Here is a 26,416-nt window from a genome sequence, read left to right as displayed (position 1 = left end):
CACACACGCACATACCCATTCACGCGTGCAGATAGACGGAGACCGCCAGCGATAAGCCCTGAATTGGGTTTTATAAGCACCCGAGATGAGTGTTGAACTTATACTAGGGTCCTTTATACGTTCAGGTTTATAGGTTCATATTCATTCTATTTTTGTAAACATATTTATCACGAAAATACTAAAATAATACGCCTCTGGTGTTTCATATTAAAAATATGTTTTAATAAAGGTAAATATTATTTAAAACTTTTTTTTTTTGTAATTTTTCAAGCTGAAAATATTCAAGTTAAATATACACATTAGGTAAGAAATTGTTATAAAGATTTTTGAAATTTTTTAATTTTGTTTAAATTTTTCCCCTAAAATATTTTCCCCATGAGATCTAAAATGTATTTGTTAAGCATAAGAATAAGAATAAAGGAACAAACGGTGAGTAAGAAATTATAAAATAGTAATTTATTTGTTGTAGTATTTTTTTTAATTTTAAAAAATTTTATAATTAATAACAAAATTAATTTTTATTAATGTTAGCTTTCTTGTCTTTTTTTTTGTAATTAAATAAATTTAGCATTAATATTGTCTATTACTTTAGTTTAATACATTTTTATGATGCTCTGCAAATATGTTCCGTTGGGAATGCATTGCCACAGCCCATTTATAGCTTTGTTTTTATTTTTATACCACATTTTTGCACGATTTCTATTTTAAATTTGTTATTTGATTTTTTTCACCTTTGGTTTTGATTATTCCGCCTTGCCGCTTTCACCTCGCCAATATTTGTTGGAAGCTCCGTTTGGCAATCAAAATGCTTGCGGATTGTGACATTGAGACGGGAGATAAGACTGCTTGCCGGCCGGTAGAAATGTTTGTCAAATCCTCGATTGCGCAATAATAATTTCATTTTATTATTCATTAATGGATGAGTCTAGAAATGGAACAAAGAGGTTTCATGTGAAGGAAATGGCAAACATTTCTTATTTGTTGTTGCATAACAAGAGCTACATTTTACCAAAAAATTACTATGTGATCGTACATCATGTTTATACTATATTTGTGCTGGATACCCCTAAGTTTAGGGATGCTTCAAAGCTTTTCTATATATTAAATATAAACGAGAACAAGAAAGGAAGCTAACTTCGGCACGCCGAAGTTTCTATACCCTTGCAGATATTATTTCATTACATTTTACCTACGTATACTTATTATGTTTACAGTTTGACAGTTACAGTTTTGCATTCCCAGCTTTATATTTTATCTACATCTACCGATCGTTAATATGGCAGCTATATGATATAGTTGTCCGATTTTTATGAAATTCGTACCAAAATTCTGAAATAATAAAATAAGACTATATCTCAGAGTAGATGAAAATACGTTGAAAAACAACGAAGTTATAATTTTTTTCTATTAATTTCCTGATCGTTCCTATGGCAGCTATATGATATAGTCGTCTGATTTTCATAAAATTTTTACCAAAATTCAGAAATAATATAAAATGGTCATATGTAAAAAATAGTGCACATATGTTGAAAAACAGCTAAGTTATAATTTTTTTTCTAAAAATTTATTGAACATTTGTATGGCAGCTATATGATATAGTCGTCCGATCCGGCTCGTTCCGACATATATAGCAGTGAGAGCATATAGAAGACTATATGCAAAGTTTCATTCAGATAGCTTTAAAACTGAGGGACTAGTTTGCGTAGAAACAGACAGACGGACAGACGGACAGACGGACATGGCTAGATCGACTCGGCTGTTGATGCTGATCAAGAATATATATACTTTATAGGGTCGGAAACGTCTCCTTCACTGCGTTGCAAACTTCTGACTGAAATTATAATACCCTGCAAGGGTATAAAAATGATTTTTAAATATAATATTTTATTGCAATGTTTTTGATACTTCTTAAATCTCTTTAAAAGCTAAACATCTCTCGAAAGCAGAGCTGCTCGAGGAGCACGAGCTCTCTTTTTCTTTTACGAAATATATACCTAAAAATAAATAAAATCCGGGGCTTATGCTGTGCCCCTTGCCCTAATACTTGATGCAGCCTCGAGGACCGGGTTCGGGACCTGGATCAACTCTCGATGGGCTCCATCTCCAGCTGGGCCTCGATAATGTCCGCGTGCTGCTTCACCATGTGGTTGTTCAGGTTGCCCACACTCTGGTAGCACTTGGCGCAGTAATCGCATACGAATGGCTTCTCGCCGGTGTGCACCAGCAGGTGGGAGTTCAGGTGTCCCCGCGTGAAGAAGGCCTTTTCGCAGCGATCGCACTTGAAGGGCCGCTCCATGTTTGGGGTGTGAGAGCGCATGTGGGTGCGGAGGTCGGACCTAGTGGGCCAGGTCTTAGAGCAGTAGGTGCACGAAAAGATGCGCGGCTTGGTCTCGCCAGTGTGGGTGCGCAGGTGGGACATCAGCTGGGTGCGCAAGACGAAGCGTCGATCGCAGTGCTGGCAGCCAAAGGGACGCTCCGTCGAGTGAACCGACTTAACATGGTAACGCAGACTGTGCCGCGAGGCAAAGGTCTTGCGGCACTCGTCGCACTGGTACCGCAGCTCGCCCTGCCCATGCACGGCGGTCATGTGGAGCTTCAGCTGGAAGTTTCGCGTAAACTTCTTCTCGCACTCGCTGCACTGACGCAGGGAACGCGGTGAGCTTGCAGTCCTGTCCTCCTTCGGTTTGGGCTTGGCCTTGGACTTGGTACGCTTCTTCTTGGGCTTTGGAGTTGATTCTAGGGGAGTCTCCGGCAAAACGGGTTGCTCCAGCTGAGCACCTCCGGCCTCGAAGGGCTCCGACTGATGGTGCGGAGTGTTGAGGCTGCCCGCATCCAGGGTAGATTGCCAAAAGGTTGGCGCCTCATACTGATTGGGCGAGTTGTCCTGAAAGTCCAGGTTTTCTAAGGAAAAAAGCAAGGAAATTAAATAGGATTTATTTGAGGAACTTCTCCAAAACTTACCAAAATCCACGCTCTCCATAAGCGGCGCCACGTAGGCCACTGGCTTGCTAGGCTGCAGGGGAATGGCCACTGCTGGTCCCTCTAGGCTGCCCACCTCTCGTTCTAGGCACTCAAGCACATCGTCCAGGGCCAAGACGTCGCCCACTTCCACTCTCTGTTTCCAGTGCTCGTGACGCGAACGTAGCTCCTGTTCGGACTGCTCGCAGCGGCGCTGAAAGTCACGGGCATCGTGCAGCCGGCGCAGGCATAGCTCACAGATGACATCGGTGAGATTGTCGCCAGGATCCAGGCGCAGGCTGGGTGCCAGGGCCTTAAGCTCCGCGGCCAGGCGGCTAGAGGCGTCGTGAAGGCTGTGATAGAGCGGCGGCTGCTCTATCAAACAGCAGCGGCAGACAAGAGGGTGGTGTAGCAGCGAGAACATAATACTTGGGAATTGGAACTGGTCCGGAAACAGATACCCAGCGGCAACGGTTGAGAGCTGAGCGTAGTCCTGGTGTATTTTCTACAAACTCAAGTTTGAATAGCCGGAACAGCACAAAAGACACAACAATTTGGCATTATAGACACTCGAATTTTGGGGTTTATGTAAGGGTAGTCCGTCCCTGATCTAATACTTAGAACGTCTGCTCGTCTCAGGGGTCTTCGGATGTCTGAGGGTCCGGTCCGATGCGCTCCGATCGGAGCGCTGCCCGCTGGCGATGGCTATCAGGAGGGGCCGAACAGGGCGCACCGATAGCCCTTGGCTTTGACTTGAGCGATAAGTGATAAGTCGTCTGTCTGACCGAGGGGAGGGGCAGCCGGTGATTCCGGCCTCAGGCATCAGCATCAGCATCAACGGAAAAGGGCGGGGGCTATATGTACTATCGACGGTCAACGTCAACGTTTGCTAATTTGCAGTTGGTGTCTGCTAATTGATTACCCTGGCGGACAACCGACGACTGTCCCTGAACCGCGATAAGGCCTTTATTATCTCAACGTTATTTTGGGGGGTCCGCATCTCGGAGGAGTCCCTCCACCTCTGTTTACCACCACGCCCCGAAATAGAATGCCACCTTATCAACATTCGGACGGGACTCGGATTTCCCAGATCTGTCTTTCTTTGCCTGTTGTTGTATTCATCGCCGACTTTAGGCCCTCAAAAACGGCTCAAGGAGTTGGCCAAATTGGGTTTTGACCAGCGGTAAGGGAAGTTTGGGCCAAAAGGAACTGGATGGTGTAAAAACTACTATGAGATTGCATCATTCTAAAGGGTTTCGGATATAGATTGACAACGGGGGAAGCCTCAAGCAATAGCATTTGTTTTCGACATGATTTCATTATCAGGGCATTTCTAGATTCTAAAGTTCAGATGGAAATATCAATTTTATGAGATCATCAAATATTAAATACTGTGGAAAATTAATGACCTTAAATAGGGTGTTTTTGTTATTCATATAAAGCCATAGAATATAAGAATAAAGGCTTTCAAACTCCTTATTTGACTATACCATTTCTCAGTATTTTGTTTACTTTGATATTTGCTTTACAACCAAATGAATTCATCCTTAAGACATTTTTGAAATATATTAAAAATATAACATAACCTGCCACTACTTTTGTATTATCTCAACATTCAAGTTTAATGAGAAGCGGATGTCATAGGAAATCATAAGTCATGCAAAAAAGAAAGTGAACTTTTTAAACTGATAAGCAAATACAGGGGAGAATTGTCGATTGTTGATTGACCTGTAAATAATTGATAAGACACAGTGGCACTAGCTTTCACTTCCAAAACGGGGAATACCCCAGATTCAGGGCAGTTCTTTATTGACAATACTTAAACTTTGAGTGTTGGGCATCCAGATCCTGATCCTGCATTCCGGATAACTTCTCGCCAATCTGCAGCTGGGTCTTGATCATTGTGGCCAGCGTGATGGTCATCAGCATATCCCGAACATTTGCATTGAACAACAGCTGAAAGTTCTCAGAGTCCACCATGGGCACCGAGGTCAAGGCATCGTGCAAAGCCCGTCCAACCACATTGTCTGGCCTCCTCTTCCGGGCCAGGACATCGTTAATATAGCGCAGCACTAGATCCAGACGCTGCTGGAGATCTCGCGTGGCATCCACAACTTGCACCAACTCCGGGAGGATGGGACCCACCGGCTTGTTGCCCGACTGCAGGCTCTGCTTCTGCATCAGGTGCAGGGCCACCGATTCGGGACTGCCACTGGCCAATTCCATGGGTAACATGGAGAACATGAGACCCTTGGTGCCAGCGGGCACTCCCAATTCTACGCCGCAGTATAGGCGCATCGAGAGTCGCTGACCCCGCAGGGCGGCATCCACCAACAAGTGCAGCGGACGAGTGGAGCACTCCCTGGCATAATAGTCGTGGAGCTGCGTTGCCGATCGAGAGACAGCCTTCCCGGTGGCGAACCATCCGAGCACGCGTTCATGGGGAAAGCTCAGTTGGTTCAGCTCTAACATGTCCGTGGCATAACCTAGATTGAGTTCAAGGCGGCTGCCATTTTCCTTGTAAAGCACGGAAAAGCAATTGGTAATCTCGGTGCGACCTTGCTTGTTATTAAAGCGACCCAGCAGAGTGCCAATGACCTAAACCACGGAATGAATCCCGATGAATTTCAGACCCTAAAAAGAGTATTCATTTGAAACTCACCTGGTTGGCATCCTTGGGACGCCGTTCGTAGGCGTCGATGATCTGAAAAAGCACCAATGGATGAACCAGCACTTTGGATCGCAAATTGAAGTTGCTTGATAGAGCCATCGGAACAATAGCCTCTGAAGTTTATCACAAATTTTTAATATTAAAATGAAGAAATAAACTTTTTCCACTTGAACTTGGCTGCGCCTGCGCATGACAAGTGCCAGTGTTGGAAAGTATTAACAGCAGTGTTGGGATGCGCATTGAGAAACAATGAAAATGAAACAAAAGCAACAAATAAACTTTCAAAGCAAAAAAAAAAAAAAAACTTTTCTTGAATCAATATTTTAAAAATTTGTATATTCAAAGTTTTTTATTTAAATAGAAATAAATTTAGAGCATTTAGGTCAGAAAAGTATACCAATCCTATATAGAAATGACCGGAAAAGAGTTATTTAATAAGATTTTAAAATAATTTTTTGAATTTTCAAACATAATATAATTATTATATCATGTGTACTATATCTTCAGGGCATTATAAAAGTTTCCATTGAATTTCCTCCCAAAGACATGAAATTGTGTAGATACTTTTTTAATTTTTTAATTTGCATACACAAAAACCACTCCTTTAACAGGCATTCGTGGTTGTCAAGTCACAAATTTAATCTATTTTGAGAATCTTTTAATAGGAGAGGAAATTCTTCTACTAATAATGCTTATGTGAACTTGAACCTCAATCAGACTTACAAATTACTTGGGACAAGTTAAGCCATAAAAAGCAATTTATATATGTAGATATATATGTACATAACTGTGTTTAAAGATCAGACCTTTATATATATGTAGCTTCCATAAGAAAAATCTGGAAATTACAATAAAAAAAATTATAATTAAATTAAATTTATCAATTGTTAAACAGATTTTCACCTACTTTATGATGTCTATAGAATTAAGGTTTGATTAAAGAATTTAGGTTATCATTTTAGAGAAATTAAAAGACTAAAAACATATGCATATGTTTCTAGAAGATATTAGACCTATTAAAAAATATCTATCTACAAGATAACAATTTCTATGACAACCTAAGAACATCCTTTAAAGTTCCCAAAGGCACAAGAGCCTTACTTAAGTTCCCTCAGCATCCTCCCAGTGGATGGTTATCATAATGTTTATTGATAAGGAGCAAGTGCATCCCTGGTAGACCCTTACAGTACAGTCTACAGACGGTAGACCCTACAGAAGAAACCGCCAAGGGAAACCAATGCCCATTCAGAAGCCAATCAGGAGTGTCTCACTAATGCCATCGCCGACGCTGCCGCCTTGGACAATATTAATGCTGGAATCAGCGCTCGAGTGTATATATAGATCGCCTGGCTTGATTGCCCAGAATTGAATTCAGCATTTGCCCGGCGAGAGCTGTGCGCTATATGTATGTACATACATACCTACACAGCTCAATTACCGGGCCGATCCAATCCAATCCTCCTCCTCGGCCGAGTTGAACGTGCCCACATCGGTTACTATATCTCACACTCACTGATACTATATATCACACACTGTATAGATGGATATGGAGAATCGGAGCGTTGCTCGCGACTGCCGTATACTTCCAATAGTTCATTGTTTGGGACTGCGCATGTGTACTATATGTATATTTTTATAGCTCACTGTCCCTTGTGTGCACTTTTCTCTGTTTGAAATAAATTCTAAATGATTTTTATTAAAATTTCCGCTTAAATTTCTCAGCCGTAATATCTGTGTCCCTGTCCCTCTCGAACTGCTTGCTCTCGAAACTTTTCTGTTTGCCATTTGGAATTTAGAAATTCGTTTGGGAAAATTATTAAGTTGACTCTGTGAAAATTAGTTTAATGTCGCATAGTTTCCAGAGTATTTTACGACAAATTTGCCTGCAAAATGACACACAAGACGAAAAATGTGCTGACTGAGCTACTCAATTTATGTAATGTTAAAGTCCTAGCCTGACAATGATTTCTTTTGATTCACGAAATGTGTTGTGCAGAAAAATAAAAACAATAAAAATACTTATTTCAGGAACAAGAAAAACAATATTTAAACTTTAAGAACTCACATAATTTTACCCTATAAAATTAAATTAAATAAGAATATATAAAATTTTGTTTTTCAAAAACAATTAAGAAAATTTAGATTGGTATTATATATTAAAAGAGAATCATATCTGAAAATAGAAAATACGTTGAAAAACAACGAAGTTATAACTTATTTCTATAAATTTCCCGATCGTTCCTATGGCAGCTATAAGATATAGCCGTCAGATTTTCATAAAATTAAAATTCTGAATTAATAAAAATAGCTATATCTCAAAAATGATTAAAATATGTTAAAAAACAGTCAAGTTACAGTATCTTTTCTAAAAATTTGTCGATCATTTGTATGGTAGCTATATGATATAGTCGTGCGATTCGGCCCGTTTCGACATATATAGCAGTAAGAGTATTCAAAAGACTATATGTAAAGTTGAAACTGAGGGACTAGTTTGCGTAGAAACAGATAGACGGACAGATGGACAGACGGACATGGCTAGATCGACTCGGCTGTTGATGCTGATTAAGAATAAACATATATATTTTTTTATGGTCGGAAATGTCTCCTTTCGTTGTTGCAAACTTCTGACTTAAATGATAATACCCTGCAAGGGTATAAAAAGACAAGTAATCCAATTTTGATAGGCCCATTTAGCATTAAGGGTTAAATTAAGAATTAAATTAACGAATTATAATTCTATATTGGATGAAGTTTAATCTACTTAAAGGTTCAGGAAGCTATGTATTTAGTATTTCCTGGATATGCCAATACACCATTATTTATTTTTCTGCCGTCTCTTCCAGCGAAACACCTTTCCATCTGTTTTACGGCAGCGTTTGGGCCACTTTAAGCCCTGTCTAAAATTCACCTGAAATCGCGATGGTAATTCCCACAAAAATCTTTTGCGCAGGCGCAGAAGAAAGCGGCGATTAATGAGCGAAAATGCGACCTTCAGACTGCAGCAACAACAACGCAAGGCCCACCTGAAGATGAAAACAGGTATACAAAGGAAAGGAGAGCCACGGATTTTTCCCGAAATTCATGCGAACCGCTGCAAACCGGTGCACTCACCTGGCCAAGAGAGGCTGTAAGTGCGAGAGCCACATATAGAGAGAGTAAAATATAAAGAGAGAGAGAGAGTGAGCGCTTGCAACAGGTGAGCTAAGCTGAGATTGAGCCGAAGCTACGATTGAGCGAAGCGAGAGCCCTGAGCTCTCGACGTAAGGCCTCATTCCATTCTGTTACGTGGTGCGCGGCAGACGTGTGTGCGCGCAACTTTCTTCTATCCTCCTTTCTTTCTCTCCGGAGACATCGAGAATCCCAATCAAAGTTAATTTGTCTGCGAACAAAAGAACGCTAACGGTCACTGAATTCGAAAATTGCGCAGCCTCCGCGTAGGCCGTAACGTAAGGCGCGTTCCGAGATCTCTCAGTCCGTGATTTGGTCTCGAAGCCTACGGTTGCCCGACGACGGCGTGTATATTCCCCCCTTCCGTGCCCCGTGAAATGATCCAAATAATAATGATGATGATGGTGATGGTCGAAAGCAGTGCTAAGAGTGTGCAATTTTTTAAATATTAATGAGAGAAATTTCTGTGAAAAGGCATAAAACGCAGAGTCCAAGTGCAACGAAACTTCTGAAGAAAAATTTACTTCTTTACAAAATTCTATTGAATTTCTAAAATTAAACAACTCTTGGATTAAATAGGAAAAGAAATAGGCTTTATAACGCATTCAAGGTGAGTTCAGTTCGCATTTAAAAGCATCCTGAATAATACTTAATTTTTGTGTCGTAGTTTTTTCCCACTTGGGGGGATTGGTGCCTCAGGCTTTAGGGGTTGAAATTGAATAAATGCCGGCAACAATTGCGTTTTGGAATGTGGGATAGAAAGTGCGTTGTGGGATAAGGAAGATGTATGGAAAATAAAAGGAAAATTATGTAAATAAATATAAAAATTAAAAAAAAAATTAAATTATAAAATAGAAATAAAAAATACATCAATAAATATAATAAGATCTATAGCATTTAACCTTCTTTTTAAGCAATTTAACTATTGAAAACTATTTTAGAATTTCTTCTCTAATATATTAAAAGCTCATCTCAGTCATCTTGTTTCTCCGGAAAAACCATCAAATATTTTCAAAAGTTTATTTGACTTCTAACACTGATTTATGCACATATTTGGTGACATTAATTTTAATGATATTTTGAAAGATCATTTTAAGCTCAAGCAATTTTGCACCTTCAGCACTTAAAGTGGAAGTGCTTTTATTTTTCTGCTATGCTTTGAGTTACTGCTCGCTGGTTGGACATTTGCCTTCATTAAGGCTGATGAATTTACAACTGATTCTTTGCGGTGTAGAAAATTATGAGCCACAATGGAAACAGAAGTAAATTGAGCTCAGTAATTCATAGCATTAGGCTTTATAAAGTCTCTTAAGCAAACAAGAAGAAACAATTTCCATGGAAAATTTAAGTTTGAATTTTATCAAACGAATAACTACTAACGTAGATCCAAGTACCCCCGAAATGAACTGATTAAACAGGTTTATTTTAATTGAAGTTTTTTCCCAAACTGCAAATGCAATTGCCGCCATAATCTGCCAAGTCCAACTTGCTTCACTCTTGGCTTGGTTTTTCATATGCAAAGAAAGAAACTCAAGACTTTTGACAGACAAATTAATGCAGTTTGGTATTGAGAGCGGCTACAATTACGGTTTTTACAATTAAAGCCAGCACAAACACCTGAGTGGCGGCGGAAAGTGGGACACGAACCAGGGAATTCCCCTTTAGGTGGAAAATGGCCAGGGAAAATACCATTGGCCAATGATGATTATGGATACTCATACCCAATTCCCAATTCCACCGTTTGCATTTTTCGGGCTCAAAGCACGAAAGCAAGAGTGGATTACATAAATGAACTGAACTCTGGTGATCCGGTTTGGCAGATCGGACCACCACCACCTGACACTGGACCGTGGACCGTGGACATAACAGAGGGAGTTGCTCGGCCCAGTTAATGAAAGTTCAAGTGAAATTTGCGGCAAAAAGGAAACCGGTTGATTGGCTCATCTGGCGCATTCGATTTTCATATGTTGGTCTTTGGCTTGGTGGGTCTCATTATGCCCAAGGTTATAGCTTTCGGTTGCAATGTAACAAGATAAATGAAATATAATGGCCTCCACCTGCATTTTATACATTTATACATTTTGTAGACCAAAGTAATCTTTTTGAAATGGTTTTAATTTCAATTCAATTTGTTGGTATTTTAGAAGGAAAAATTATAAATGGATTATAAAGAATTATAGGAAATAATTTTGATAAAATAAAGTTTATGCATAAATTATTATTATAACAATATTATAATAGATTTTTTAAGTTGTGTATATTTTTGTAAATTTTTTAAAAATTATTTTCCAACCCATCAAAAGGAAACCCTTAAATATAAATAAACCTAGGATATGTTCACAAGTTTCCTTGATATTTTTTCTCTCTGTGTATTCAAGTGGACACCGCGTACAGTTGAACCCTGCAGTCTCCGCTCAAGAAAGGGCTCAGGTAGGACTACAGATCAATTTTCACCCCCATCTTGGTGGTCATTTTCGATTGAACAGCAGGTAGTCGCCTGTAATTGCTTTGAACTGGTTTCTCTCCATGTGATTTTCCTTCTCCCTGGGAAAATTGCTCAATGCACACAACCTCCACGGGATAGCCATACATATATATATATATTTTTATTGCTCCATTAAGTCGTTCACAGTTTTCAATTAGCAACTCTTCAAGCAGCTCATAATTTGCTAAATTTTAAGCCAAACTATAATTGAATGTTTGCACAAATGATTAGCAGCAAGTGAATGTTATGAAAAAATCAGAGATACGAAGCTGAATCATTGGATATTTTTTGGTACATATTTTTGGAATTTTTTAAAGTACATATTTTGAGCGAGGTTAAGGACCAGCCAACTCTACCAGAAGCTCTTAGCTGATTTCAGTCCAGAGATGCCGTTACGAACGGCTAAGCATGCACGTGTCTACATATATAAAAATATATACAAATATATATATTTGTATATATATGTATTGTACACATGATATGTGATCAGCCTTGCACTTTCTTTTTCTTTCTTCGCTTCTCTCTTCGTTCCGTTTCTTCACCGCCATTTCTTCTCAGAGAGTTGGTATTAGACTTTTTGTCGTTTGGCATTTCAAAGTTTTACCCGTCAACGACTCTGTGTCAATTGGTTGATTTATTAACTCTCCATTGATGGCTGAAAAAACTCTGCCATAATTAACTAATATCCAAGGAAAGTGAATCCAAAGCTAGTAAAAGTGATCGAGAAAGTGTAAGTTATGGTTTTGCATCATTAGTTCTAGTTAAAGATAGAAAGATTAAAGTAATTACTACTTATACACATATTCATTATATTCTCTATGAGTATTTCAAATTCAAATAGAATGCCTTGCCTTTACCGGAACTAGTTTAATGACTGAATATCTTGATAGACTTCCCTTCAATTTGATTTCAATCACTTTTTTAAGCTGTTTTTAATGAATGAAATCAGATTAGGGCCCTCTCTGGTCTCTGCTCCACTGACCCAAAGATCTGTGACTAAACAAAGCACCGATAAATCCGATATTAAAATCGTTTTCCTTAGCAGCTTGCCAGGTAAATGGTTAATTAATGCAAAGCAAACAAACCAAAAAAAAAAGTTGAATTCAAATTGAAAGCGGCCACCTCGCTGGTTGAGTGTGTGTTTAAGCCACGACTGTGACCCAGTTCCAGGCCTGAACGCATGCGGCTTGTATCAGTCCCGTCCCGTCCAGTTAAGCCAATCCATTCAAGAGGCGCGGAAAAAGTAGAAAGTGAATTTTTTTTTGGTGGCTTCTACCTCGAGGCAGAACCTGACTGTCCTATGACTTTGTCCAGTTTCCAGGTTCCCCTTTCATAAAAACTACTTTGATAGTATTGATAGTATCTCTCAGTTTAAGTCTAATTAATGATACTTAAACAGACATTTCAATAAAACAAAATCTAATTTTAAAAGGAGCTTAATTTGAAATATAACTAGTTTTCTTGATAAAACCTATAAGTTTTAAATGGTGTCTTTTAGAATATTTTCTTAATGTCAATATTAACTAACTAAAACTAACAAAATATAGCTGGAAGCTTACTGTTTGGCCTTAAATTAAATTAGTTTACAGTTAGGATTAGCTTTTGTAAAAGGACTTTGCTAACTTTAGGTTAAATAGGCTTGAATTTACATAAATAGTTTGAGTTTTGACACAAAATCCTTGTCCCAGAATCCCGACTTGAGAATTTTAGGACACCTTTTAATAAATATTTTTTAAAGATTTTGCTAACATTTTTTTAAACAATTGTCTCGTGAGTTAAAACTAAGATGTATTTTTAAGCCAAGGGAAAATGATTTCTATTTCTAAATTTAATTTTCTGACTTTCAATTATCGTTTTTAAATGCTTTATAGTAAATTAGACACCATAGTGCAGCGATTACCTTTACAAACAATCAGATAGCCTCGATAGGGCCCCTGTCGATTGAGTTGCCCACCCTTTACTTAGCCGAAAAAACGGCCATAAATAATTAACATAAGGTGCTCAATGTTAATTTGTTAGCCTCGAGCTAAACTAATTAAAATTCATTGCAAACATTTGTGAGGCAACCAATTTCAATTGTAAGAGACCTTTTCCAGTTGGCCAACTGTTGCCAAAAAAATATATAAATATAATAGAGACAGATAACTAAAAACTTATTGGTAAAAACTGAACCGGCTTAAGCCGGGTTGACAACAATAATTATATACAAATCTCAGCTGATATGTCACGCCCACGTGCTAAGGTCAGATATTGGTCTTGCGTTCTACTTCAATGACTTGACCCAAATTAATTGAAGGCAAAAAATCCCACAATCTGGCAGGAAAACAACAATTCGAAAATATGCCGAAATATATTTAAATATTAATTAATAATAATTTTGTAATTTCTTTGGCATTTTGTGCCTTGTGCCACCGCAACGCACAAAAGTGAAAGTTGTTGACGCGGTCAGAAAGAAAAACCCGCCAAAACTTTTGCAATCGTTTTGCTCGCCTCGCAATCAATTTTTGCGCTGCTCGTTTTTCACCTCCTTCGGTTTCTTCTGCTGCCAAGTAAATATGCATTATATAAATTGTTTAAACCAGGCACCAACGGGCTGGGCAAATATCTCAACGAGGCTGAGACGAAATCGGGAGTTATGTAAGCCGTAAACAACAGTGATTAAAGCCGTAAAAGTGCTGGAAATGTGTCAGATCTCTAGGGGTGTCTATGAAAAGAGATCCGGAGGAGTTCTACTTTTACCTGACCCGAAAGTGTATCCATGGTTTTTAAATGCTTTCAGAAAGCCATCCATTTTGGGGAATTCGACAGCAATGCAACAACAACAACAAAGCCAAAGCGGCCAGAAGCCCAAACAATAAAACGTCAAATTGCCTGACACAGAAAGTAAAAACAACAAGAAAACAAAAGACTGAAGCGACAAACTCATTTTGGTCAACAACTTTCTCGCGCCATATGTAAAAGCTTTTTGTTTTTTGCCATGGACTAAACATTCGCAATCTCTTGACTATTAAATTCATAAATATATTCATACCACAAAATTGGGTTGGCCAAGGGAAAGAATTCGCCATGAATCAAAGCCGTTTTGACCTACAAATTATGCAAAAATCTAAGCCAACACAAAAAATAAAAAAACTCCCATATTTCGGATGGGCAAGTTGACAGGTTTCAGGGTGTAAAATCGGTTTTCTTGGCACGCATTTTGCGCCGGTTCAAGGCACCTGCATATACACACACACACAGCTCTCTGAGTCAGGTGCCAATCGAAAAAAATACAATTTTGGGATTTCAGTTTCATAACGTGTAACGCCGAAAATCGCTTTAGTCATAGCCACAATTCGGGCAAAAGACATGATATTGCATTTCGTATAAATGTATTTTGTATACCAGTTTTTAAAACTAACCATTGACGTTAAAATTTTGAAGAAAAAAAAAAAAAATAAATAGGGGGCCCAGGTGGTTATGAAAACTAATGATGAGTCGTCTTGGGAGGATCCAGGTGCCATCGAACTTGCGACATGAATTTATAAAATTCATTAATGCTTTTTGAGCGGAAGCTGTTTGTTATGAGAGTTTGGCCATATTGTTAAAAATATATTTTTAGTTTTAACTTTTGCATAACTTGGAACTTGGTAGGAAAAGGAAATGATGATAAAGCTTCCCCAGAGGTCTTTCCTCTCGCTCCCATTTGAAACCAATTAACACGTTTATAAAACCGCTTTTCCGAGTACCTGAACCCAAATATTGACACACTGACACCTCCTCCCGTAAACCAGGAAAACCTACACAGCTGTGAGCCTAAAGAGAGGGCACCACTTCGTTGTTGTTTTTTTTTTAAATCACTTTGACATAATGAACCGTTATGTCAACGGATAGCCAACCGCCTGAAGTTGGCTTTTGGAGTCAGAGTTGGGCTCTGAAGCCAAAGCTATAACCTTGAGGCAACGCCGTGACTCAATTTGGCGAGCCAAGTGCTTAGTGGGGCTTAAGCTTGGGCTTAGCCATATGTTGTAATGCCAGTGTTTACTGTATGAAAAGCAAAACAAGATTGTTACATTTTAGTAAAAGTGCAGCGTCAGTTGTCGTTGAACCCATTACAGCAAAATACTGAACAGAAAAAATGGAAAGTAAACTTGGATGTATTAACGGGTTTTGGGCCGCTCGACAAATCGAAATTTTTTGGTCAAGTAATTTGAGGCCTGAGAGATGACACCTTCACCTGCACCTGCCTGCTTTTGTTTCTCATTTGTCTAAATTGTTTTCCTTATGTTTTTTTGCCATTTTGTGGCTTTCAGAACCCCGAGCTTATTCCAATGTTAATGTTCTATTCATGTTAAGTACAATATTCCTTTGTGCCCAGGCACATTCATAATGCCAGTGAGCCCAAATTGGCTCTGTGTCTGGCATGATAAATGGCCCAAACAAATTGCGCAGCTTGTATGGAACGTAAAATAAATAAATAATTTCTATAATATTTGATGTTTAGTGTTGAGAATTGATTGTCTGAGCATGACAGAGAGGGAAGAAACGTAGGAAATAGGTAATTAAAGTTTCGCAATTCGACTTAAAATACTTTTAATGGTTGTTAAGGTCTTAAATAAAATGTTAAAGGACAAAGGAAACTCTTATTTAGATACATTTAAAAGTGTTTTTGATATTGAATATGATCAAATTAAAAAATACTTCCTACATTAAGTGCTTAATAATATAATTTAAAATGATAAGAAAATTAATAAAAATTAAAAATAAGTAAGATTTATAAACAAAATAAAACTTATAAATATAATAATACAAAAAGTTATTCCGCCCCCGGGTGGACTCGAACCACCAACCTTTCGGTTAACAGCCGAACGCGCTAACCGATTGCGCCACGGAGGCAGCTGGTTCTCCCCTGGCGGATGTTCTAGTTGAGCTCGGGGTTGCTGCGCTGCCGCTGCTCTTGAAAACTCTAACAAATTAAGCAGCTAAGCAGTTCTTATTATAATTTATTTATTCTGTTATCTGCGTTGGGCCCTTTTTTTTGCGCGTGCTGTAAAGTTTGGTACTTTTTTCGCTGCTTTCATGGCCTCCGTGGCGCAATCGGTTAGCGCGTTCGGCTGTTAACCGAAAGGTTGGTGGTTCGAGTCCACCCGGGGGCGGCTTTAATATTTTGTACCCGATATATTTTTATTGATTTTTTGTGTTACCTTTTTATACATATGCATGTAAAAAGAGCATATAAAATGTTATGCCAACGTACTTGACTTCTATAAGCATTTTAATGTACTTTATTAGGAGTTTCCTTGTTAATGTTGTTCAACAATTTAATTTTTTATTTTTGTTTTTCTTATCGCTTTGACGTTCGGAAGGGAGTAAGGGGGGGGGCTTTGAACAAGGGCATTTGCTGAGATTCGTTTAGGCAAACAGCAGCAAAGTGAGGCAACCAAAAACAATGCGTGTCTAAAGTTTAAGTTGAAGGTGTAGATGAACAAAGCCAAACAGACACGGCAACGAGCACTCGGGTAGACATTTAGCGATATAAATATATATAATAATGACTTCCATCACGCCTTTTCACCTTCGCCAGACAAACCGCACATTAGAGAGCTTCAATGTGATATTAGATAATGGAAACAAACCTATTGCTTTATTTGTTAATAAGAACTTTGGAGTTTCCGCTAATTTTCTTAATTTCTTTTACAGATGACCTGCGGCATATCGTGTGTCGATAAGACACTAAACAAATCCTTTTATCACCTAGGTGTTTGCATAGCCAAGCATCCGGGCTACTTTATAATTATTCCAGTCTTGCTGACGCTGCTTTGTATGACGGGGTAAGTAAGCCTATTGCTGAGAGGTCTAGAAACTAACTCATTAATCCTTAATTTTCACAGCTACCAGCAGTTAAAATATCAAATCGATCCCGAGTACCTATTCTCACCCATTGCGGGGGAGGGCAAGACTGAGCGCGCCATCGTCGAGCAGTACTTCAAAGTGAATTACACGCATCGCTTCAATGTCGGACGCATAACGAGACCCGGTAAGTGGCGGCAAATATAATGTTTATGCACCTGTATGCGATTGTGGCAAGCATTTTCTGCTCATATTGCCACACTTTTTGCACCTTGACGGAGGAGGAGAAGGCTACCCGAGGGCTTTCCGGCGCTTCAACTGCCTTTCCTCGCCTCCGCCCTGCCCTGCTCTGCTTTGTCTTTTTTGGTTCGAGTGTATGTGCAATAAATAATTTCAGCACACAACCGAGATGGAGACACAATATCTTAGCATTTATTGGGGTCTTGAACTCGACTCTGTTTTACAGACTATTAACTTCGCTAAATGGTTTATTAGGCAAAGCCACAACCACTAGCAACTAGCATCGCCAAACTACAATAATAGTAACAGCAGAAACATTAATAATAATAGCAGCCACAACAATGGCTTTAGCTAACTTAAGCAAAGTACCGCATAATTGCCAAATGACATTGTGCCATCAAAACTTGAGCAGAGAGATGCCGAAATACGAGTAGGAAAATCTTTACCCATGAAAATAACATCAAAATAAATTAATTATTATAATACGTTTTTGCAAACACAAACTCCAAAATCATGTGTATCATACATAATTTCAAAGATAAGCGAGAAGAACGTACAAACAAAAGCTTAATTAATAAATAAAAACCTACAAAAACAGGTAGAAAAGTTATAATCGAGTGTTACCAACTGTGAAATATACAAAGTATTTAAAGCACATGTTTAATTAAGCTCAAAATTATGAAAAAAAACTTCAATTAAACAGTAAACAGAGGCAGATAAAAGACAGCATGTTGCTGGAAACATGTTGCGAAAAATTCCAATAAGGAGAAATGTGTCTAGGAACTTGTTGCCAACAAAAATGTAGATGATGCTCATAATTATGAAAAACTTACTTTTATTCTTTCTAAAGGTATTTAAAATACAACATGTTGTGAAACATATGATTAATATTTTTCAACCACACCATCCTTCTGTATCTTTTGTGTTACATACGTAACCTAGCGGCTCAGTCTCAACCGTTTTGTACCAGACTTTTTTTGTATCAACTCTCTTAGTAGTAGGGCCCTTAAAAATTGCATAATTTAGCCGGTCTTAAATGCTTGTTGCAAAAAATGAAGCAATTCGGACCTTGCTGAGTGGAATGATGGGAGAAACGTGTGGAATAGGCTAAAACTAACTGCAAAAACCATTATTTTTTTTTATATTTGTGAGCAGTGCGAATGTTTGCTGCGTGCTGCTGGCAAGCAATTTCGCTCCGAAAGGCCGTTAGCCATTATTCTTGTGAAACAAGTGCTTTAGGCCGTTCTCCTAAACTGCACTCGATGTGCATTCAGCAGTTCTTGGATCGAGACGCATGCAGATCAGTGCATCAAGCTGTGACGCAGGCACATATGTACATAACTCAAGTGGCATCAAATGTAAAAATATTGTATATCCATGCCTCGATTTCGCTCATCATTGAACTTTATTTTTGACTGGAGATATGTACGAAAACCCAGCGACTGTGAGGCGGCCATGAGCGAAGCTATGTGGATACATACGAGCAGCAGCACATCCATACGATCGCTGCTGGGGGGATTTTGTTTTTTATTTTTTTTCTAGACCACATTTATTCGGTTACGACCAGTTAGCCACGAAGCTCAGTGCTCCGCTTCGGTTGCACTTTGGCCAAATGTGCCACGGAGTCTGTTAAAAAGCAAACCAAACCGCTTGCAAGCTGCAACTTTCCCCGGTCTTTTGGGAAAATTTGTTTATGGAGCACATCAAGAGAAATGCCAAAAATAATTAATTTAGCCACAGAGATGTTATATAAAAGCATTGCTGGATTATTATTATTACTATAATTTTTCAACTTGAATTGTAACTGTAATAGACAATTGTTTTTGTTGATCCTGTTGCCGGAAGGTTGAGACTTCCTGCTTTAACACAAATAAATTGTTACGATTTAAGTTGAGATTTTTGAAGAGATGGATTTAATGATTCGAAACACTTCTGGGTTGTTCGTATTGCAATCCATAAAACCAGCTTCATTGACAATTGCTTGCAAAAACGTGAATGGTTTATTGATAGCAGAAAATATTCAAAAAAACATGTCAAGTTCATTCACAACTAAAACCGAAGCATCATTGAAACTTTTAATACCCTGGGGTAAATGGTTAACATATTTTGTTTATTTAATTATTTAAAGTTTTATGATGACAGTGGTGCTTAGGTATATATTTATATAAAACAAGAAACAAAAGCTAACTTTGGCCAGCCAAAGTTTGTATACCCTTGCAGGTAACAATTAAAATATTTCATAACTAAGCCAAAAATGCATTAATTTCGATTCGGAAAGCAGTTTTGTGTTAGTTTTTATTAATTTAAAAAAACTGCATACCAAATTTAAAATTTTAAGAAATCAAAATTTTTGGCCATTTTTGCAAATTTTAATGATGTAACCCCTTATCAAATTTCGCAAAAATGGCCAAAAAATCGATTTCTTCCGGACATGTCTAGAAAGATTCGCATGTTAATGCTGATCAAGAATATATATGGTTTATGGGGTCGGAAATGATTCCTTGACTTAGAAAAATATTATTTTGTATTATAAAATCGGATTTTTTATATTAAAAAACTTCTTGTTTTTTTTAAATTAAAAATATCATAACTCGGCCAAAAGAGCATTAATTTTAAATCGGAAAACTGTTCTGTGCAAGATTTTCTACAGTTAATAAATCTGCATACTTCATTTAAAAATTTTGAAAATTCAATTTTTTATCAAAATCAAAAATTTTAATGATCTAACCCCTCTTTGCAAAAATTCCCAAAAAATCGATTTCTTCCTGACATATCTAGCAAGATTCCCCTGTTGATGCTGATCAAGAATATATATACTGTATAGGGTCGGAAACGTCTCCTTCACTGCGTTGCAAACTTCTGACTGAAATTAAAATAGCCTGCAAGGGTATAAAAAGTAGATATATTTATATAATTTCTTTTATACATGTATATATATTATAGAGCTATGAGCTAGTTTACTTAATTCATTTTAATTTAGACCATACAAATTAAAATGTAGTAGAACTTTTGCCCTGCCGAAGACCCTTGTCAAAGCCTCAAAAGAGTTTTCACTATCGGTGAAAGAAAAGGCCGGGCAAACCAATTTTCAGACCTCAGAGTTTACGTAACGAACGTACCGGATTTTCCGCATTTAGAAAATTTAAAATTTTCAAACATTTTCTTCTGTTTACACAAAAAACGTTGGTTTACTCCTTGATAATATTTGTTATCAAGTTAGCAAGTTGAAATAATAACAGTAGTAAAGGTATGTCTATAATTTTGAATTTATGAATCCAAGGAAACAAAACGGAACCATTTTCCAACAGTTTTTCTGGTTTCACTAAAATCAATAGGTTCATAAAAATGTTTTTTAATAACATAACAAGTTGACAAAAAATAATTATAGTACCGCAATCTCTATAATTTTAAATACAGTAGCTTGGATATATAGATATATATTTATTGCAGACAAGTGTCGACATATACAAAATATCTGGGCATGAAAAGCCGCACCAAACCTGTGACGCAAGTATAGTATATAAAGCTGCATTGGTTATGGCGCATTAAATTCGAATAACGTTTGGGGACAATCGTCTAATATTAAGTGGAAGTCCGATAAACGGGCAAACAACAGAAGCACACACGAGTGAGAAATAAACGGGCAAAGCTACAATCAAATGGAAATCAATTAAAATTATTGTCACGTCTCGGCGTGTGGGTAACGGCAGCGGCCGGAGCAAAAGTCAGCCTTCGAGCCTAAGTCCACAAAAGCCACTAATTGTTTGTGCTTTGCTCTTTGCGCTTAAAACCATGGTCATCGATGCTAATCCGACACCTGTTGGTTTGCCTTTTCCAGGTCGATTCGGTCGTGTCATTGTGATAACGAAAGATGGAGACGATAATATGATAAGGCGCGAGGTGTTCCAGGAGCTGCGCCAGCTGGACGATCTCATACAGAATGCCACCACCACCTACGATGGGGATACGTATACCTACAAGGATAACTGCGCCCGTTGGGAGAGCGAGTGCTTCGAGAACGATATCCTTAACCTGGATGCGCTAATGGATGATGTGAGTAAAGGAGTAACAAGAGCTTGAAATAAAATCGATTTTGTAAACGATTAATCGGATTTTTATGCGATATTATGCGATACATTGATTTACATTTCTAGAATCGATTTAATCGAAAAAGGTATTTTTTAAATTTTCGATTTTGATCGATTTGTTTTTAGAATTAAAATAAAAATCGATTTACTGAAAATCGATTTACTTCCAGCTGTACCATTATATATCCTCTATATATTTTAAATTAAAATTTCTATCATTTATTTAATCGAAAAAGTTATTATTTTATTTTTCGATATTAATCGATTTATTTTCCGATTTTAGAAAATATCAATTAATTGAAAATCGATTTATTTCCAGTAGCAACCATTATAATCTATACTTTCTGCTGAAATATATACAAGATATTCAGATTTCATTGTAATAATTCTTATTTTCCTAATTTCAGATTGAGGCCGGCCAGCTTAATCTGACTTTCCCCTTCATGTTCAATCCAGTTACCTGGGATGCTCATCTATTCCCTGTGTTCTTTGGCGGCACCAAGCTTACCGAAGACAATGTGGTAATCAGTGTTCCAGCCATACAGCTGGTGTACTTTGTAACAGCCGACACCAAACGTCAGGATGCCAAGTAAGGTCTTAAATGTAACCCTAAAGTGATAAATCTAACTTTATTTTAATTCTTGCCAGGGGTGCGGAATGGGAGGAAACCTTCCTGAGGGTCGTTGGACAAGCAGAGGATTCTGGAAGGTTTAAGCACATCTCAGTCTCATATTTTGCTTCTCGAACTCTGGACCATGAACTGGAGAAGAATACCAAGACAGTTGTGCCCTATTTTAGCTCTACATTCCTGCTCATGGGGTTGTTTAGGTAAGTCTGGGATAACTTAAAATAAGTTTTATATTAATTGTAACATGTTTTTTGCCACTTCTAGCATTATTACCTGCATGATGGGAGATGCCGTTCGCTCTAAGCCCTTCCTGGGTCTCATGGGCAATGTCTCAGCCATTATGGCCACCTTGGCTGCTTTTGGCCTGGCTATGTACTGTGGCATTGAGTTTATTGGCATTAATTTGGCGGCCCCATTCCTGATGATTGGTGAGTTAAAGCCTTATTTGAGCTATATAATTATGGTTATTATTACAAAGAATATAAATATTTGTATTTTAAAGCTTTTTACTTCACTTAACACTCACTTTACCTAGCTTTAAGAATAATTAAGCTTAGGTAAAACATTTGTTTAAAAATTCATTAAGTAACCAATTCCCTATCCTTCCCATAGGCATCGGCATTGATGACACCTTTGTTATGTTGGCCGGCTGGCGGCGAACCAAGTCCAAAATGCCAGTGGCCGAGCGTATGGGTCACATGATGTCGGAGGCGGCTGTCTCCATTACCATTACCTCGGTCACCGACTTCATCTCCTTCCTGATTGGCATCATTAGTCCCTTCCGATCGGTGAGGATCTTCTGCACGTACTCAGTGTTTGCTGTTTGCTTTACGTTCCTGTGGCACATCACCTTCTTTGCCGCCTGCATGGCCATCTCCGGGTACAGAGAGCGCCAGAATTTGCATTCCATTTTTGGATGCCGAGTCCAGCCGATGTCGGTAGCCATTAAAGGTGAGTGAACTGATTCGACTCGATGTGATTGTGAGAGAAGCTATTGTTGTTCCGAGACTCGTGAAAATAATTTAAAAAGAAAAACATGTTTTTAAGAAGATCTAAGAATGAGTCAGTATCCAGCAGATAGAGTTTAAAATGCTCTTGGTGATTTAAACCTAGTGCTTTTTGCTGCAAGGTCTACTTGGACTGCACCACAACCGGATCGAGGTTTAGTTTAGATGGCTTAACACCAGCAGCTGCAACATGAACTTGATCATGAGGCAAAGCAACTAGACTAGTCACTGTCTTGGCACAACAAGAGCCGTTCGCAATTGAGGTCAATGGGAACTTGTCTCACCACACTTCTTTCTATCGACTCGATTTGTTCCACAGAGAAGCGCAACTTCCTCTACAAGGCAATAATGGCGGGTGGCATCGACCCCAAGGATCCTGACAATCCCATTGACAACAAGGATCATATGCTCATGGCTTTCTTCAAGGACAAACTGGCTGCTGTGATCAATAACAAATGGTGCAAAGGCATTATAATCCTGGCCTTTGCCACCTACCTGGTTGGTGCCTGCTATGGCATAACCCAAATCAAGGAGGGACTCGAACGACGCAAGCTATCCAGGGAGGACTCTTACTCGGTGGAGTTCTTTGACCGCGAGGATGACTATTACCGCGAGTTTCCCTACAGAATGCAGGTGAGTTTATGAATGAAATTAATCTTTAAATCAGTTTAATGTATCCTTAATGTCCATTTCCAGGTTATAATTGCCGGACCCTTGAACTACTCGGATCCTATAGTCCAGGAGCAGGTGGAAAATCTTACAAGTACCCTAGAGCACACCTCTTATGTGACCTCCAGACGCTACACAGAGTCCTGGCTGCGCTCGTTCCTCTCTTTCCTGGATCGCAACAACGAGCTGCTCAATGTGACCGTGGACGACGAGCAGACCTTCATAGAGGCTGTAAAGGAGCACTGGCTGTTTCCCGGCAATCCCTTCTCACTGGATGTGCGCTTTAATGATGATGAGACCCAAATCATTGCCTCGCGGTTCCTCATCCAAGCTGTTAACATCACAGATACTAACCACGAAAAGGAAATGGTGCGGGATCTGCGCAAGATCTGCAAGGACTCACCGCTGAACGCCTCCATCTTCCATCCCTACTTTGTGTTCTTCGATCAGTTCGAACTGGTGCGTCCTGTCTCGCTACAGGCCATGGTTATTGGAGCCGTGATCATGATGATCATCTCGTTTATCTTTATACCCAACATCTTGTGCTCCTTGTGGGTCGCCTTCTCCGTCATATCCATTGAGCTGGGCGTGGCTGGCTACATGGCCTTGTGGGATGTTAACCTGGACTCCATTTCGATGATAAACCTGATCATGTGCATTGGCTTTTCCGTGGACTTTACCGCCCACATCTGCTACACGTACATGTCCTCGAAGAAGCGTAATCCTAAGGCTCGGGTTCGCGAGGCTCTCCACTCTTTGGGCTTGCCGATTGTCCAGGGCTCAAGTTCCACTATTCTCGGCATCGTTGCCCTGCTCCTGGCCCAGAGCTACATCTTCCTGGTCTTCTTCAAGATGGTCTTCCTGGTGATCTTCTTCGGGGCCATGCATGGTCTCTTCCTGCTGCCCGTCTTGCTTTCGCTCTTTGGACCTGGTTCCTGCCTCACCTGGACGGGCAGGGATGACGGCAGCGACGAAGAGGTGAACGACAGTTTGGACGAGCGACAGTTGGAGAAGCCTTTCTCGCAGTCCTACTACATGCAGTACCCGACCATGGGCATCAACGGACCCTACAGCTCCAAGGGCTTCTTGGGAGCCCCCTATAAGGCATACGGCGTGGATGAGAAGGACCTGGGCCTGGGCACCTCCGGTGAGGATTCCTCGGAGAGCAGCTCGAGTCGATCGCAGCGCCGTCACCAGCAGGCCGCCGCCGCTGAGGAGGAGGCAGTTATCCGGGAGTCGCCACGCCGTCGCTACGAAGAAGGCTGGCGGCGCTCCTCTTACCAGAATATTTACGGTGCCCAAGGCGCCACGCAGTTCCAAGCCCAACCCGATCTCTATGGCCAGCAGGTCTCGGCGGCTGAGTGGCGCCAGCGCCTGGACGCCCATGAGCAGCAGCAGCGCCACCGTCAGGGACAGCGTCGAGGTGCATACGATAACTACCATTTGGATATGGAGATGGATATGCAGCGGGCGCGACGCAACTCTCATGGCGACGTCATTGACCTCCACGGAACACCAAACTCTTCGGCAGACGAGCGCCTGCAACGACCTAGAGAGCAGCTCAGTATGGGCAGCGGCGACGACAGCAGTTACGGGCAACAGCACGGGACTCCTCCACCGCCTGCCGTCGGCTCTGTGCCGCCGGGAAAGCGCTACCACCGCCGACGATCCTCGGAGGACTCGACCACGCGTCACCAGCGCTGGCCAGCGAACATCGAGGAGCGGAGAGCGCGCCGTACCCAATCCCCCGCCCAACACCGCCCAGAGACTGCCACGCCTAGCTTCGCCTACCGCTCCTCCTCGCACCACAACCTCTACCAGCCGAACGGGAAGGGTTCGAAGCAGCCACCCACCTATCAGTACGGTGACTACTACCACTGAGGAAGGAGTTGGAGAGCTCTGCTCGGGGCCATGTGACAGGAATTAAGCTAGCTAAGAGAGAGCTGGGCGGGTCACGTCTTCTGAAATTTGATTCACTAGAAAGGGCGTAGAATTTGCACCTTAGAAAGACAGAATTTTGAATAATTTATAGCTAGGAAATTGGTCAGTTTTCTACTCTAAGTAACTAATAATGTTTCCTCCAAGTCAGTCCCATAGAGTTGACCCGCCCGGGTTTAGATATACATATATAATGTGGGTGAGAGAGCTAGGAAGCTGAGCAAACTGTCTTGTCAAACGTTGATCTATTTAAGTCAAAAGAACCTTTATAACCAATGGATATGCCTTCACCTTCTTCATTGTGTACTTGCCCCCGTCTAGACAAAAGGATTAATGCGTTCAGACCAAGAAGAATTCTTCTCGCTGTGAGCTCTCCACAAATCAAAAGATTAGTTCGTTAAGCGCCAGTTCGATTTATTTATCCCAAAACATTTCATCGAGATGAGCTCGAGTCAGACATCTTAGGGTACCATCTACATCTAGCTAAATGTAGTTTACTTGAGTGAGACTTAGGGTTCCCCATTCCACTGTTTATTTAAATTAATTTAGATTTAGTGCGAGTCAATAATGAATGTTCTGATTACGATATATTTAATGACTATTAACTGTTAGGGATGGCCAAATCACGACCTGCTACCACTACCTAGTTCTGTAAGAAATTTGGGACATGTTTGTAAAGCGTTTTACAATTTTTTGCTATTGAATAAAAACTTTTATATTTTCCTAGAAATAATG

General features: G+C 39.7%; 3 protein-coding genes and 2 non-coding genes across 8 annotated transcripts; 2 read left to right on the top strand and 3 right to left on the bottom strand.

Annotated features, from left to right (window-relative positions):
* Positions 1-1,864: 1,864 nt before the first annotated feature.
* LOC108085167 (zinc finger protein 431) lies at positions 1,865-4,181 on the bottom strand. Its single transcript, XM_017181698.3, has 2 exons — positions 2,962-4,181; positions 1,865-2,901 (listed from the first exon to the last, which is right to left on the bottom strand). Exons 1-2 carry the CDS (start codon positions 3,380-3,382, stop codon positions 2,081-2,083), a joined length of 1,242 nt encoding a protein of 413 aa, XP_017037187.1. The 5' UTR covers positions 3,383-4,181; the 3' UTR covers positions 1,865-2,080.
* A 535-nt stretch (positions 4,182-4,716) lies between these two features.
* On the bottom strand, positions 4,717-5,837 carry eIF3f2 (eukaryotic translation initiation factor 3 subunit f2). The gene is made up of 2 exons (XM_017181570.3): positions 5,621-5,837; positions 4,717-5,556 (listed from the first exon to the last, which is right to left on the bottom strand). Exons 1-2 carry the CDS (start codon positions 5,726-5,728, stop codon positions 4,765-4,767), a joined length of 900 nt encoding a protein of 299 aa, XP_017037059.1. The 5' UTR covers positions 5,729-5,837; the 3' UTR covers positions 4,717-4,764.
* A 3,101-nt stretch (positions 5,838-8,938) lies between these two features.
* On the top strand, positions 8,939-26,414 carry Ptr (patched domain-containing protein). Of its 4 annotated transcripts, XM_017181673.2 has the most exons (10): positions 8,939-9,407; positions 16,962-17,092; positions 17,153-17,298; positions 21,190-21,404; positions 21,847-22,028; positions 22,088-22,267; positions 22,332-22,495; positions 22,680-23,018; positions 23,394-23,707; positions 23,771-26,414. In XM_017181673.2, the coding sequence occupies exons 2-10, from the start codon at positions 16,962-16,964 to the stop codon at positions 25,622-25,624; spliced, it is 3,525 nt and encodes a 1,174-aa protein (XP_017037162.1). In that variant the 5' UTR covers positions 8,939-9,407; the 3' UTR covers positions 25,625-26,414. The 4 variants fall into 4 exon arrangements, with proteins under 4 accessions (XP_017037162.1, XP_070140332.1, XP_070140333.1 ...); XM_070284232.1 differs by lacking the exons at positions 8,939-9,407; positions 16,962-17,092; positions 17,153-17,298 and adding exons at positions 17,844-17,949; positions 20,802-20,979; XM_070284231.1 differs by lacking the exons at positions 8,939-9,407; positions 16,962-17,092; positions 17,153-17,298 and adding an exon at positions 17,815-17,949.
* On the bottom strand, positions 16,084-16,157 carry TRNAN-GUU (transfer RNA asparagine (anticodon GUU)). The gene has a single exon. It is a non-coding gene; the product is annotated as a tRNA-Asn (tRNA).
* Positions 16,344-16,417, top strand: TRNAN-GUU (transfer RNA asparagine (anticodon GUU)). Its single transcript has one exon. It is a non-coding gene; the product is annotated as a tRNA-Asn (tRNA).
* Positions 26,415-26,416: the final 2 nt, after the last annotated feature.

Source organism: Drosophila kikkawai, chromosome 2R, assembly GCF_030179895.1.
Source record: "Drosophila kikkawai strain 14028-0561.14 chromosome 2R, DkikHiC1v2, whole genome shotgun sequence".
In the NCBI taxonomy this organism is placed as follows: domain Eukaryota; kingdom Metazoa; phylum Arthropoda; class Insecta; order Diptera; family Drosophilidae; genus Drosophila; species Drosophila kikkawai.
This window is presented reverse-complemented; position numbering and strand designations above follow the sequence as displayed.

Excerpts from the sequence above, each read along its gene's own strand:
- Ptr (XM_017181673.2), top strand. The coding sequence starts at position 16,962 with ATGACCTGCGGCATATCGTGTGTCGATAAGACACTAAACAAATCCTTT. Across the intron at positions 21,405-21,846 it reads TGGATGCGCTAATGGATGAT|ATTGAGGCCGGCCAGCTTAA; the intron begins GTGAGTAAAGGA and ends TCCTAATTTCAG. Across the intron at positions 22,029-22,087 it reads ACCAAACGTCAGGATGCCAA|GGGTGCGGAATGGGAGGAAA; the intron begins GTAAGGTCTTAA and ends AATTCTTGCCAG.
- eIF3f2 (XM_017181570.3), bottom strand. The coding sequence starts at position 5,728 with ATGGCTCTATCAAGCAACTTCAATTTGCGATCCAAAGTGCTGGTTCAT. Across the intron at positions 5,557-5,620 it reads GTCCCAAGGATGCCAACCAG|GTCATTGGCACTCTGCTGGG; the intron begins GTGAGTTTCAAA and ends TCCGTGGTTTAG.
- LOC108085167 (XM_017181698.3), bottom strand. The coding sequence starts at position 3,382 with ATGTTCTCGCTGCTACACCACCCTCTTGTCTGCCGCTGCTGTTTGATA. Across the intron at positions 2,902-2,961 it reads TATGGAGAGCGTGGATTTTG|AAAACCTGGACTTTCAGGAC; the intron begins GTAAGTTTTGGA and ends TTTTTTCCTTAG.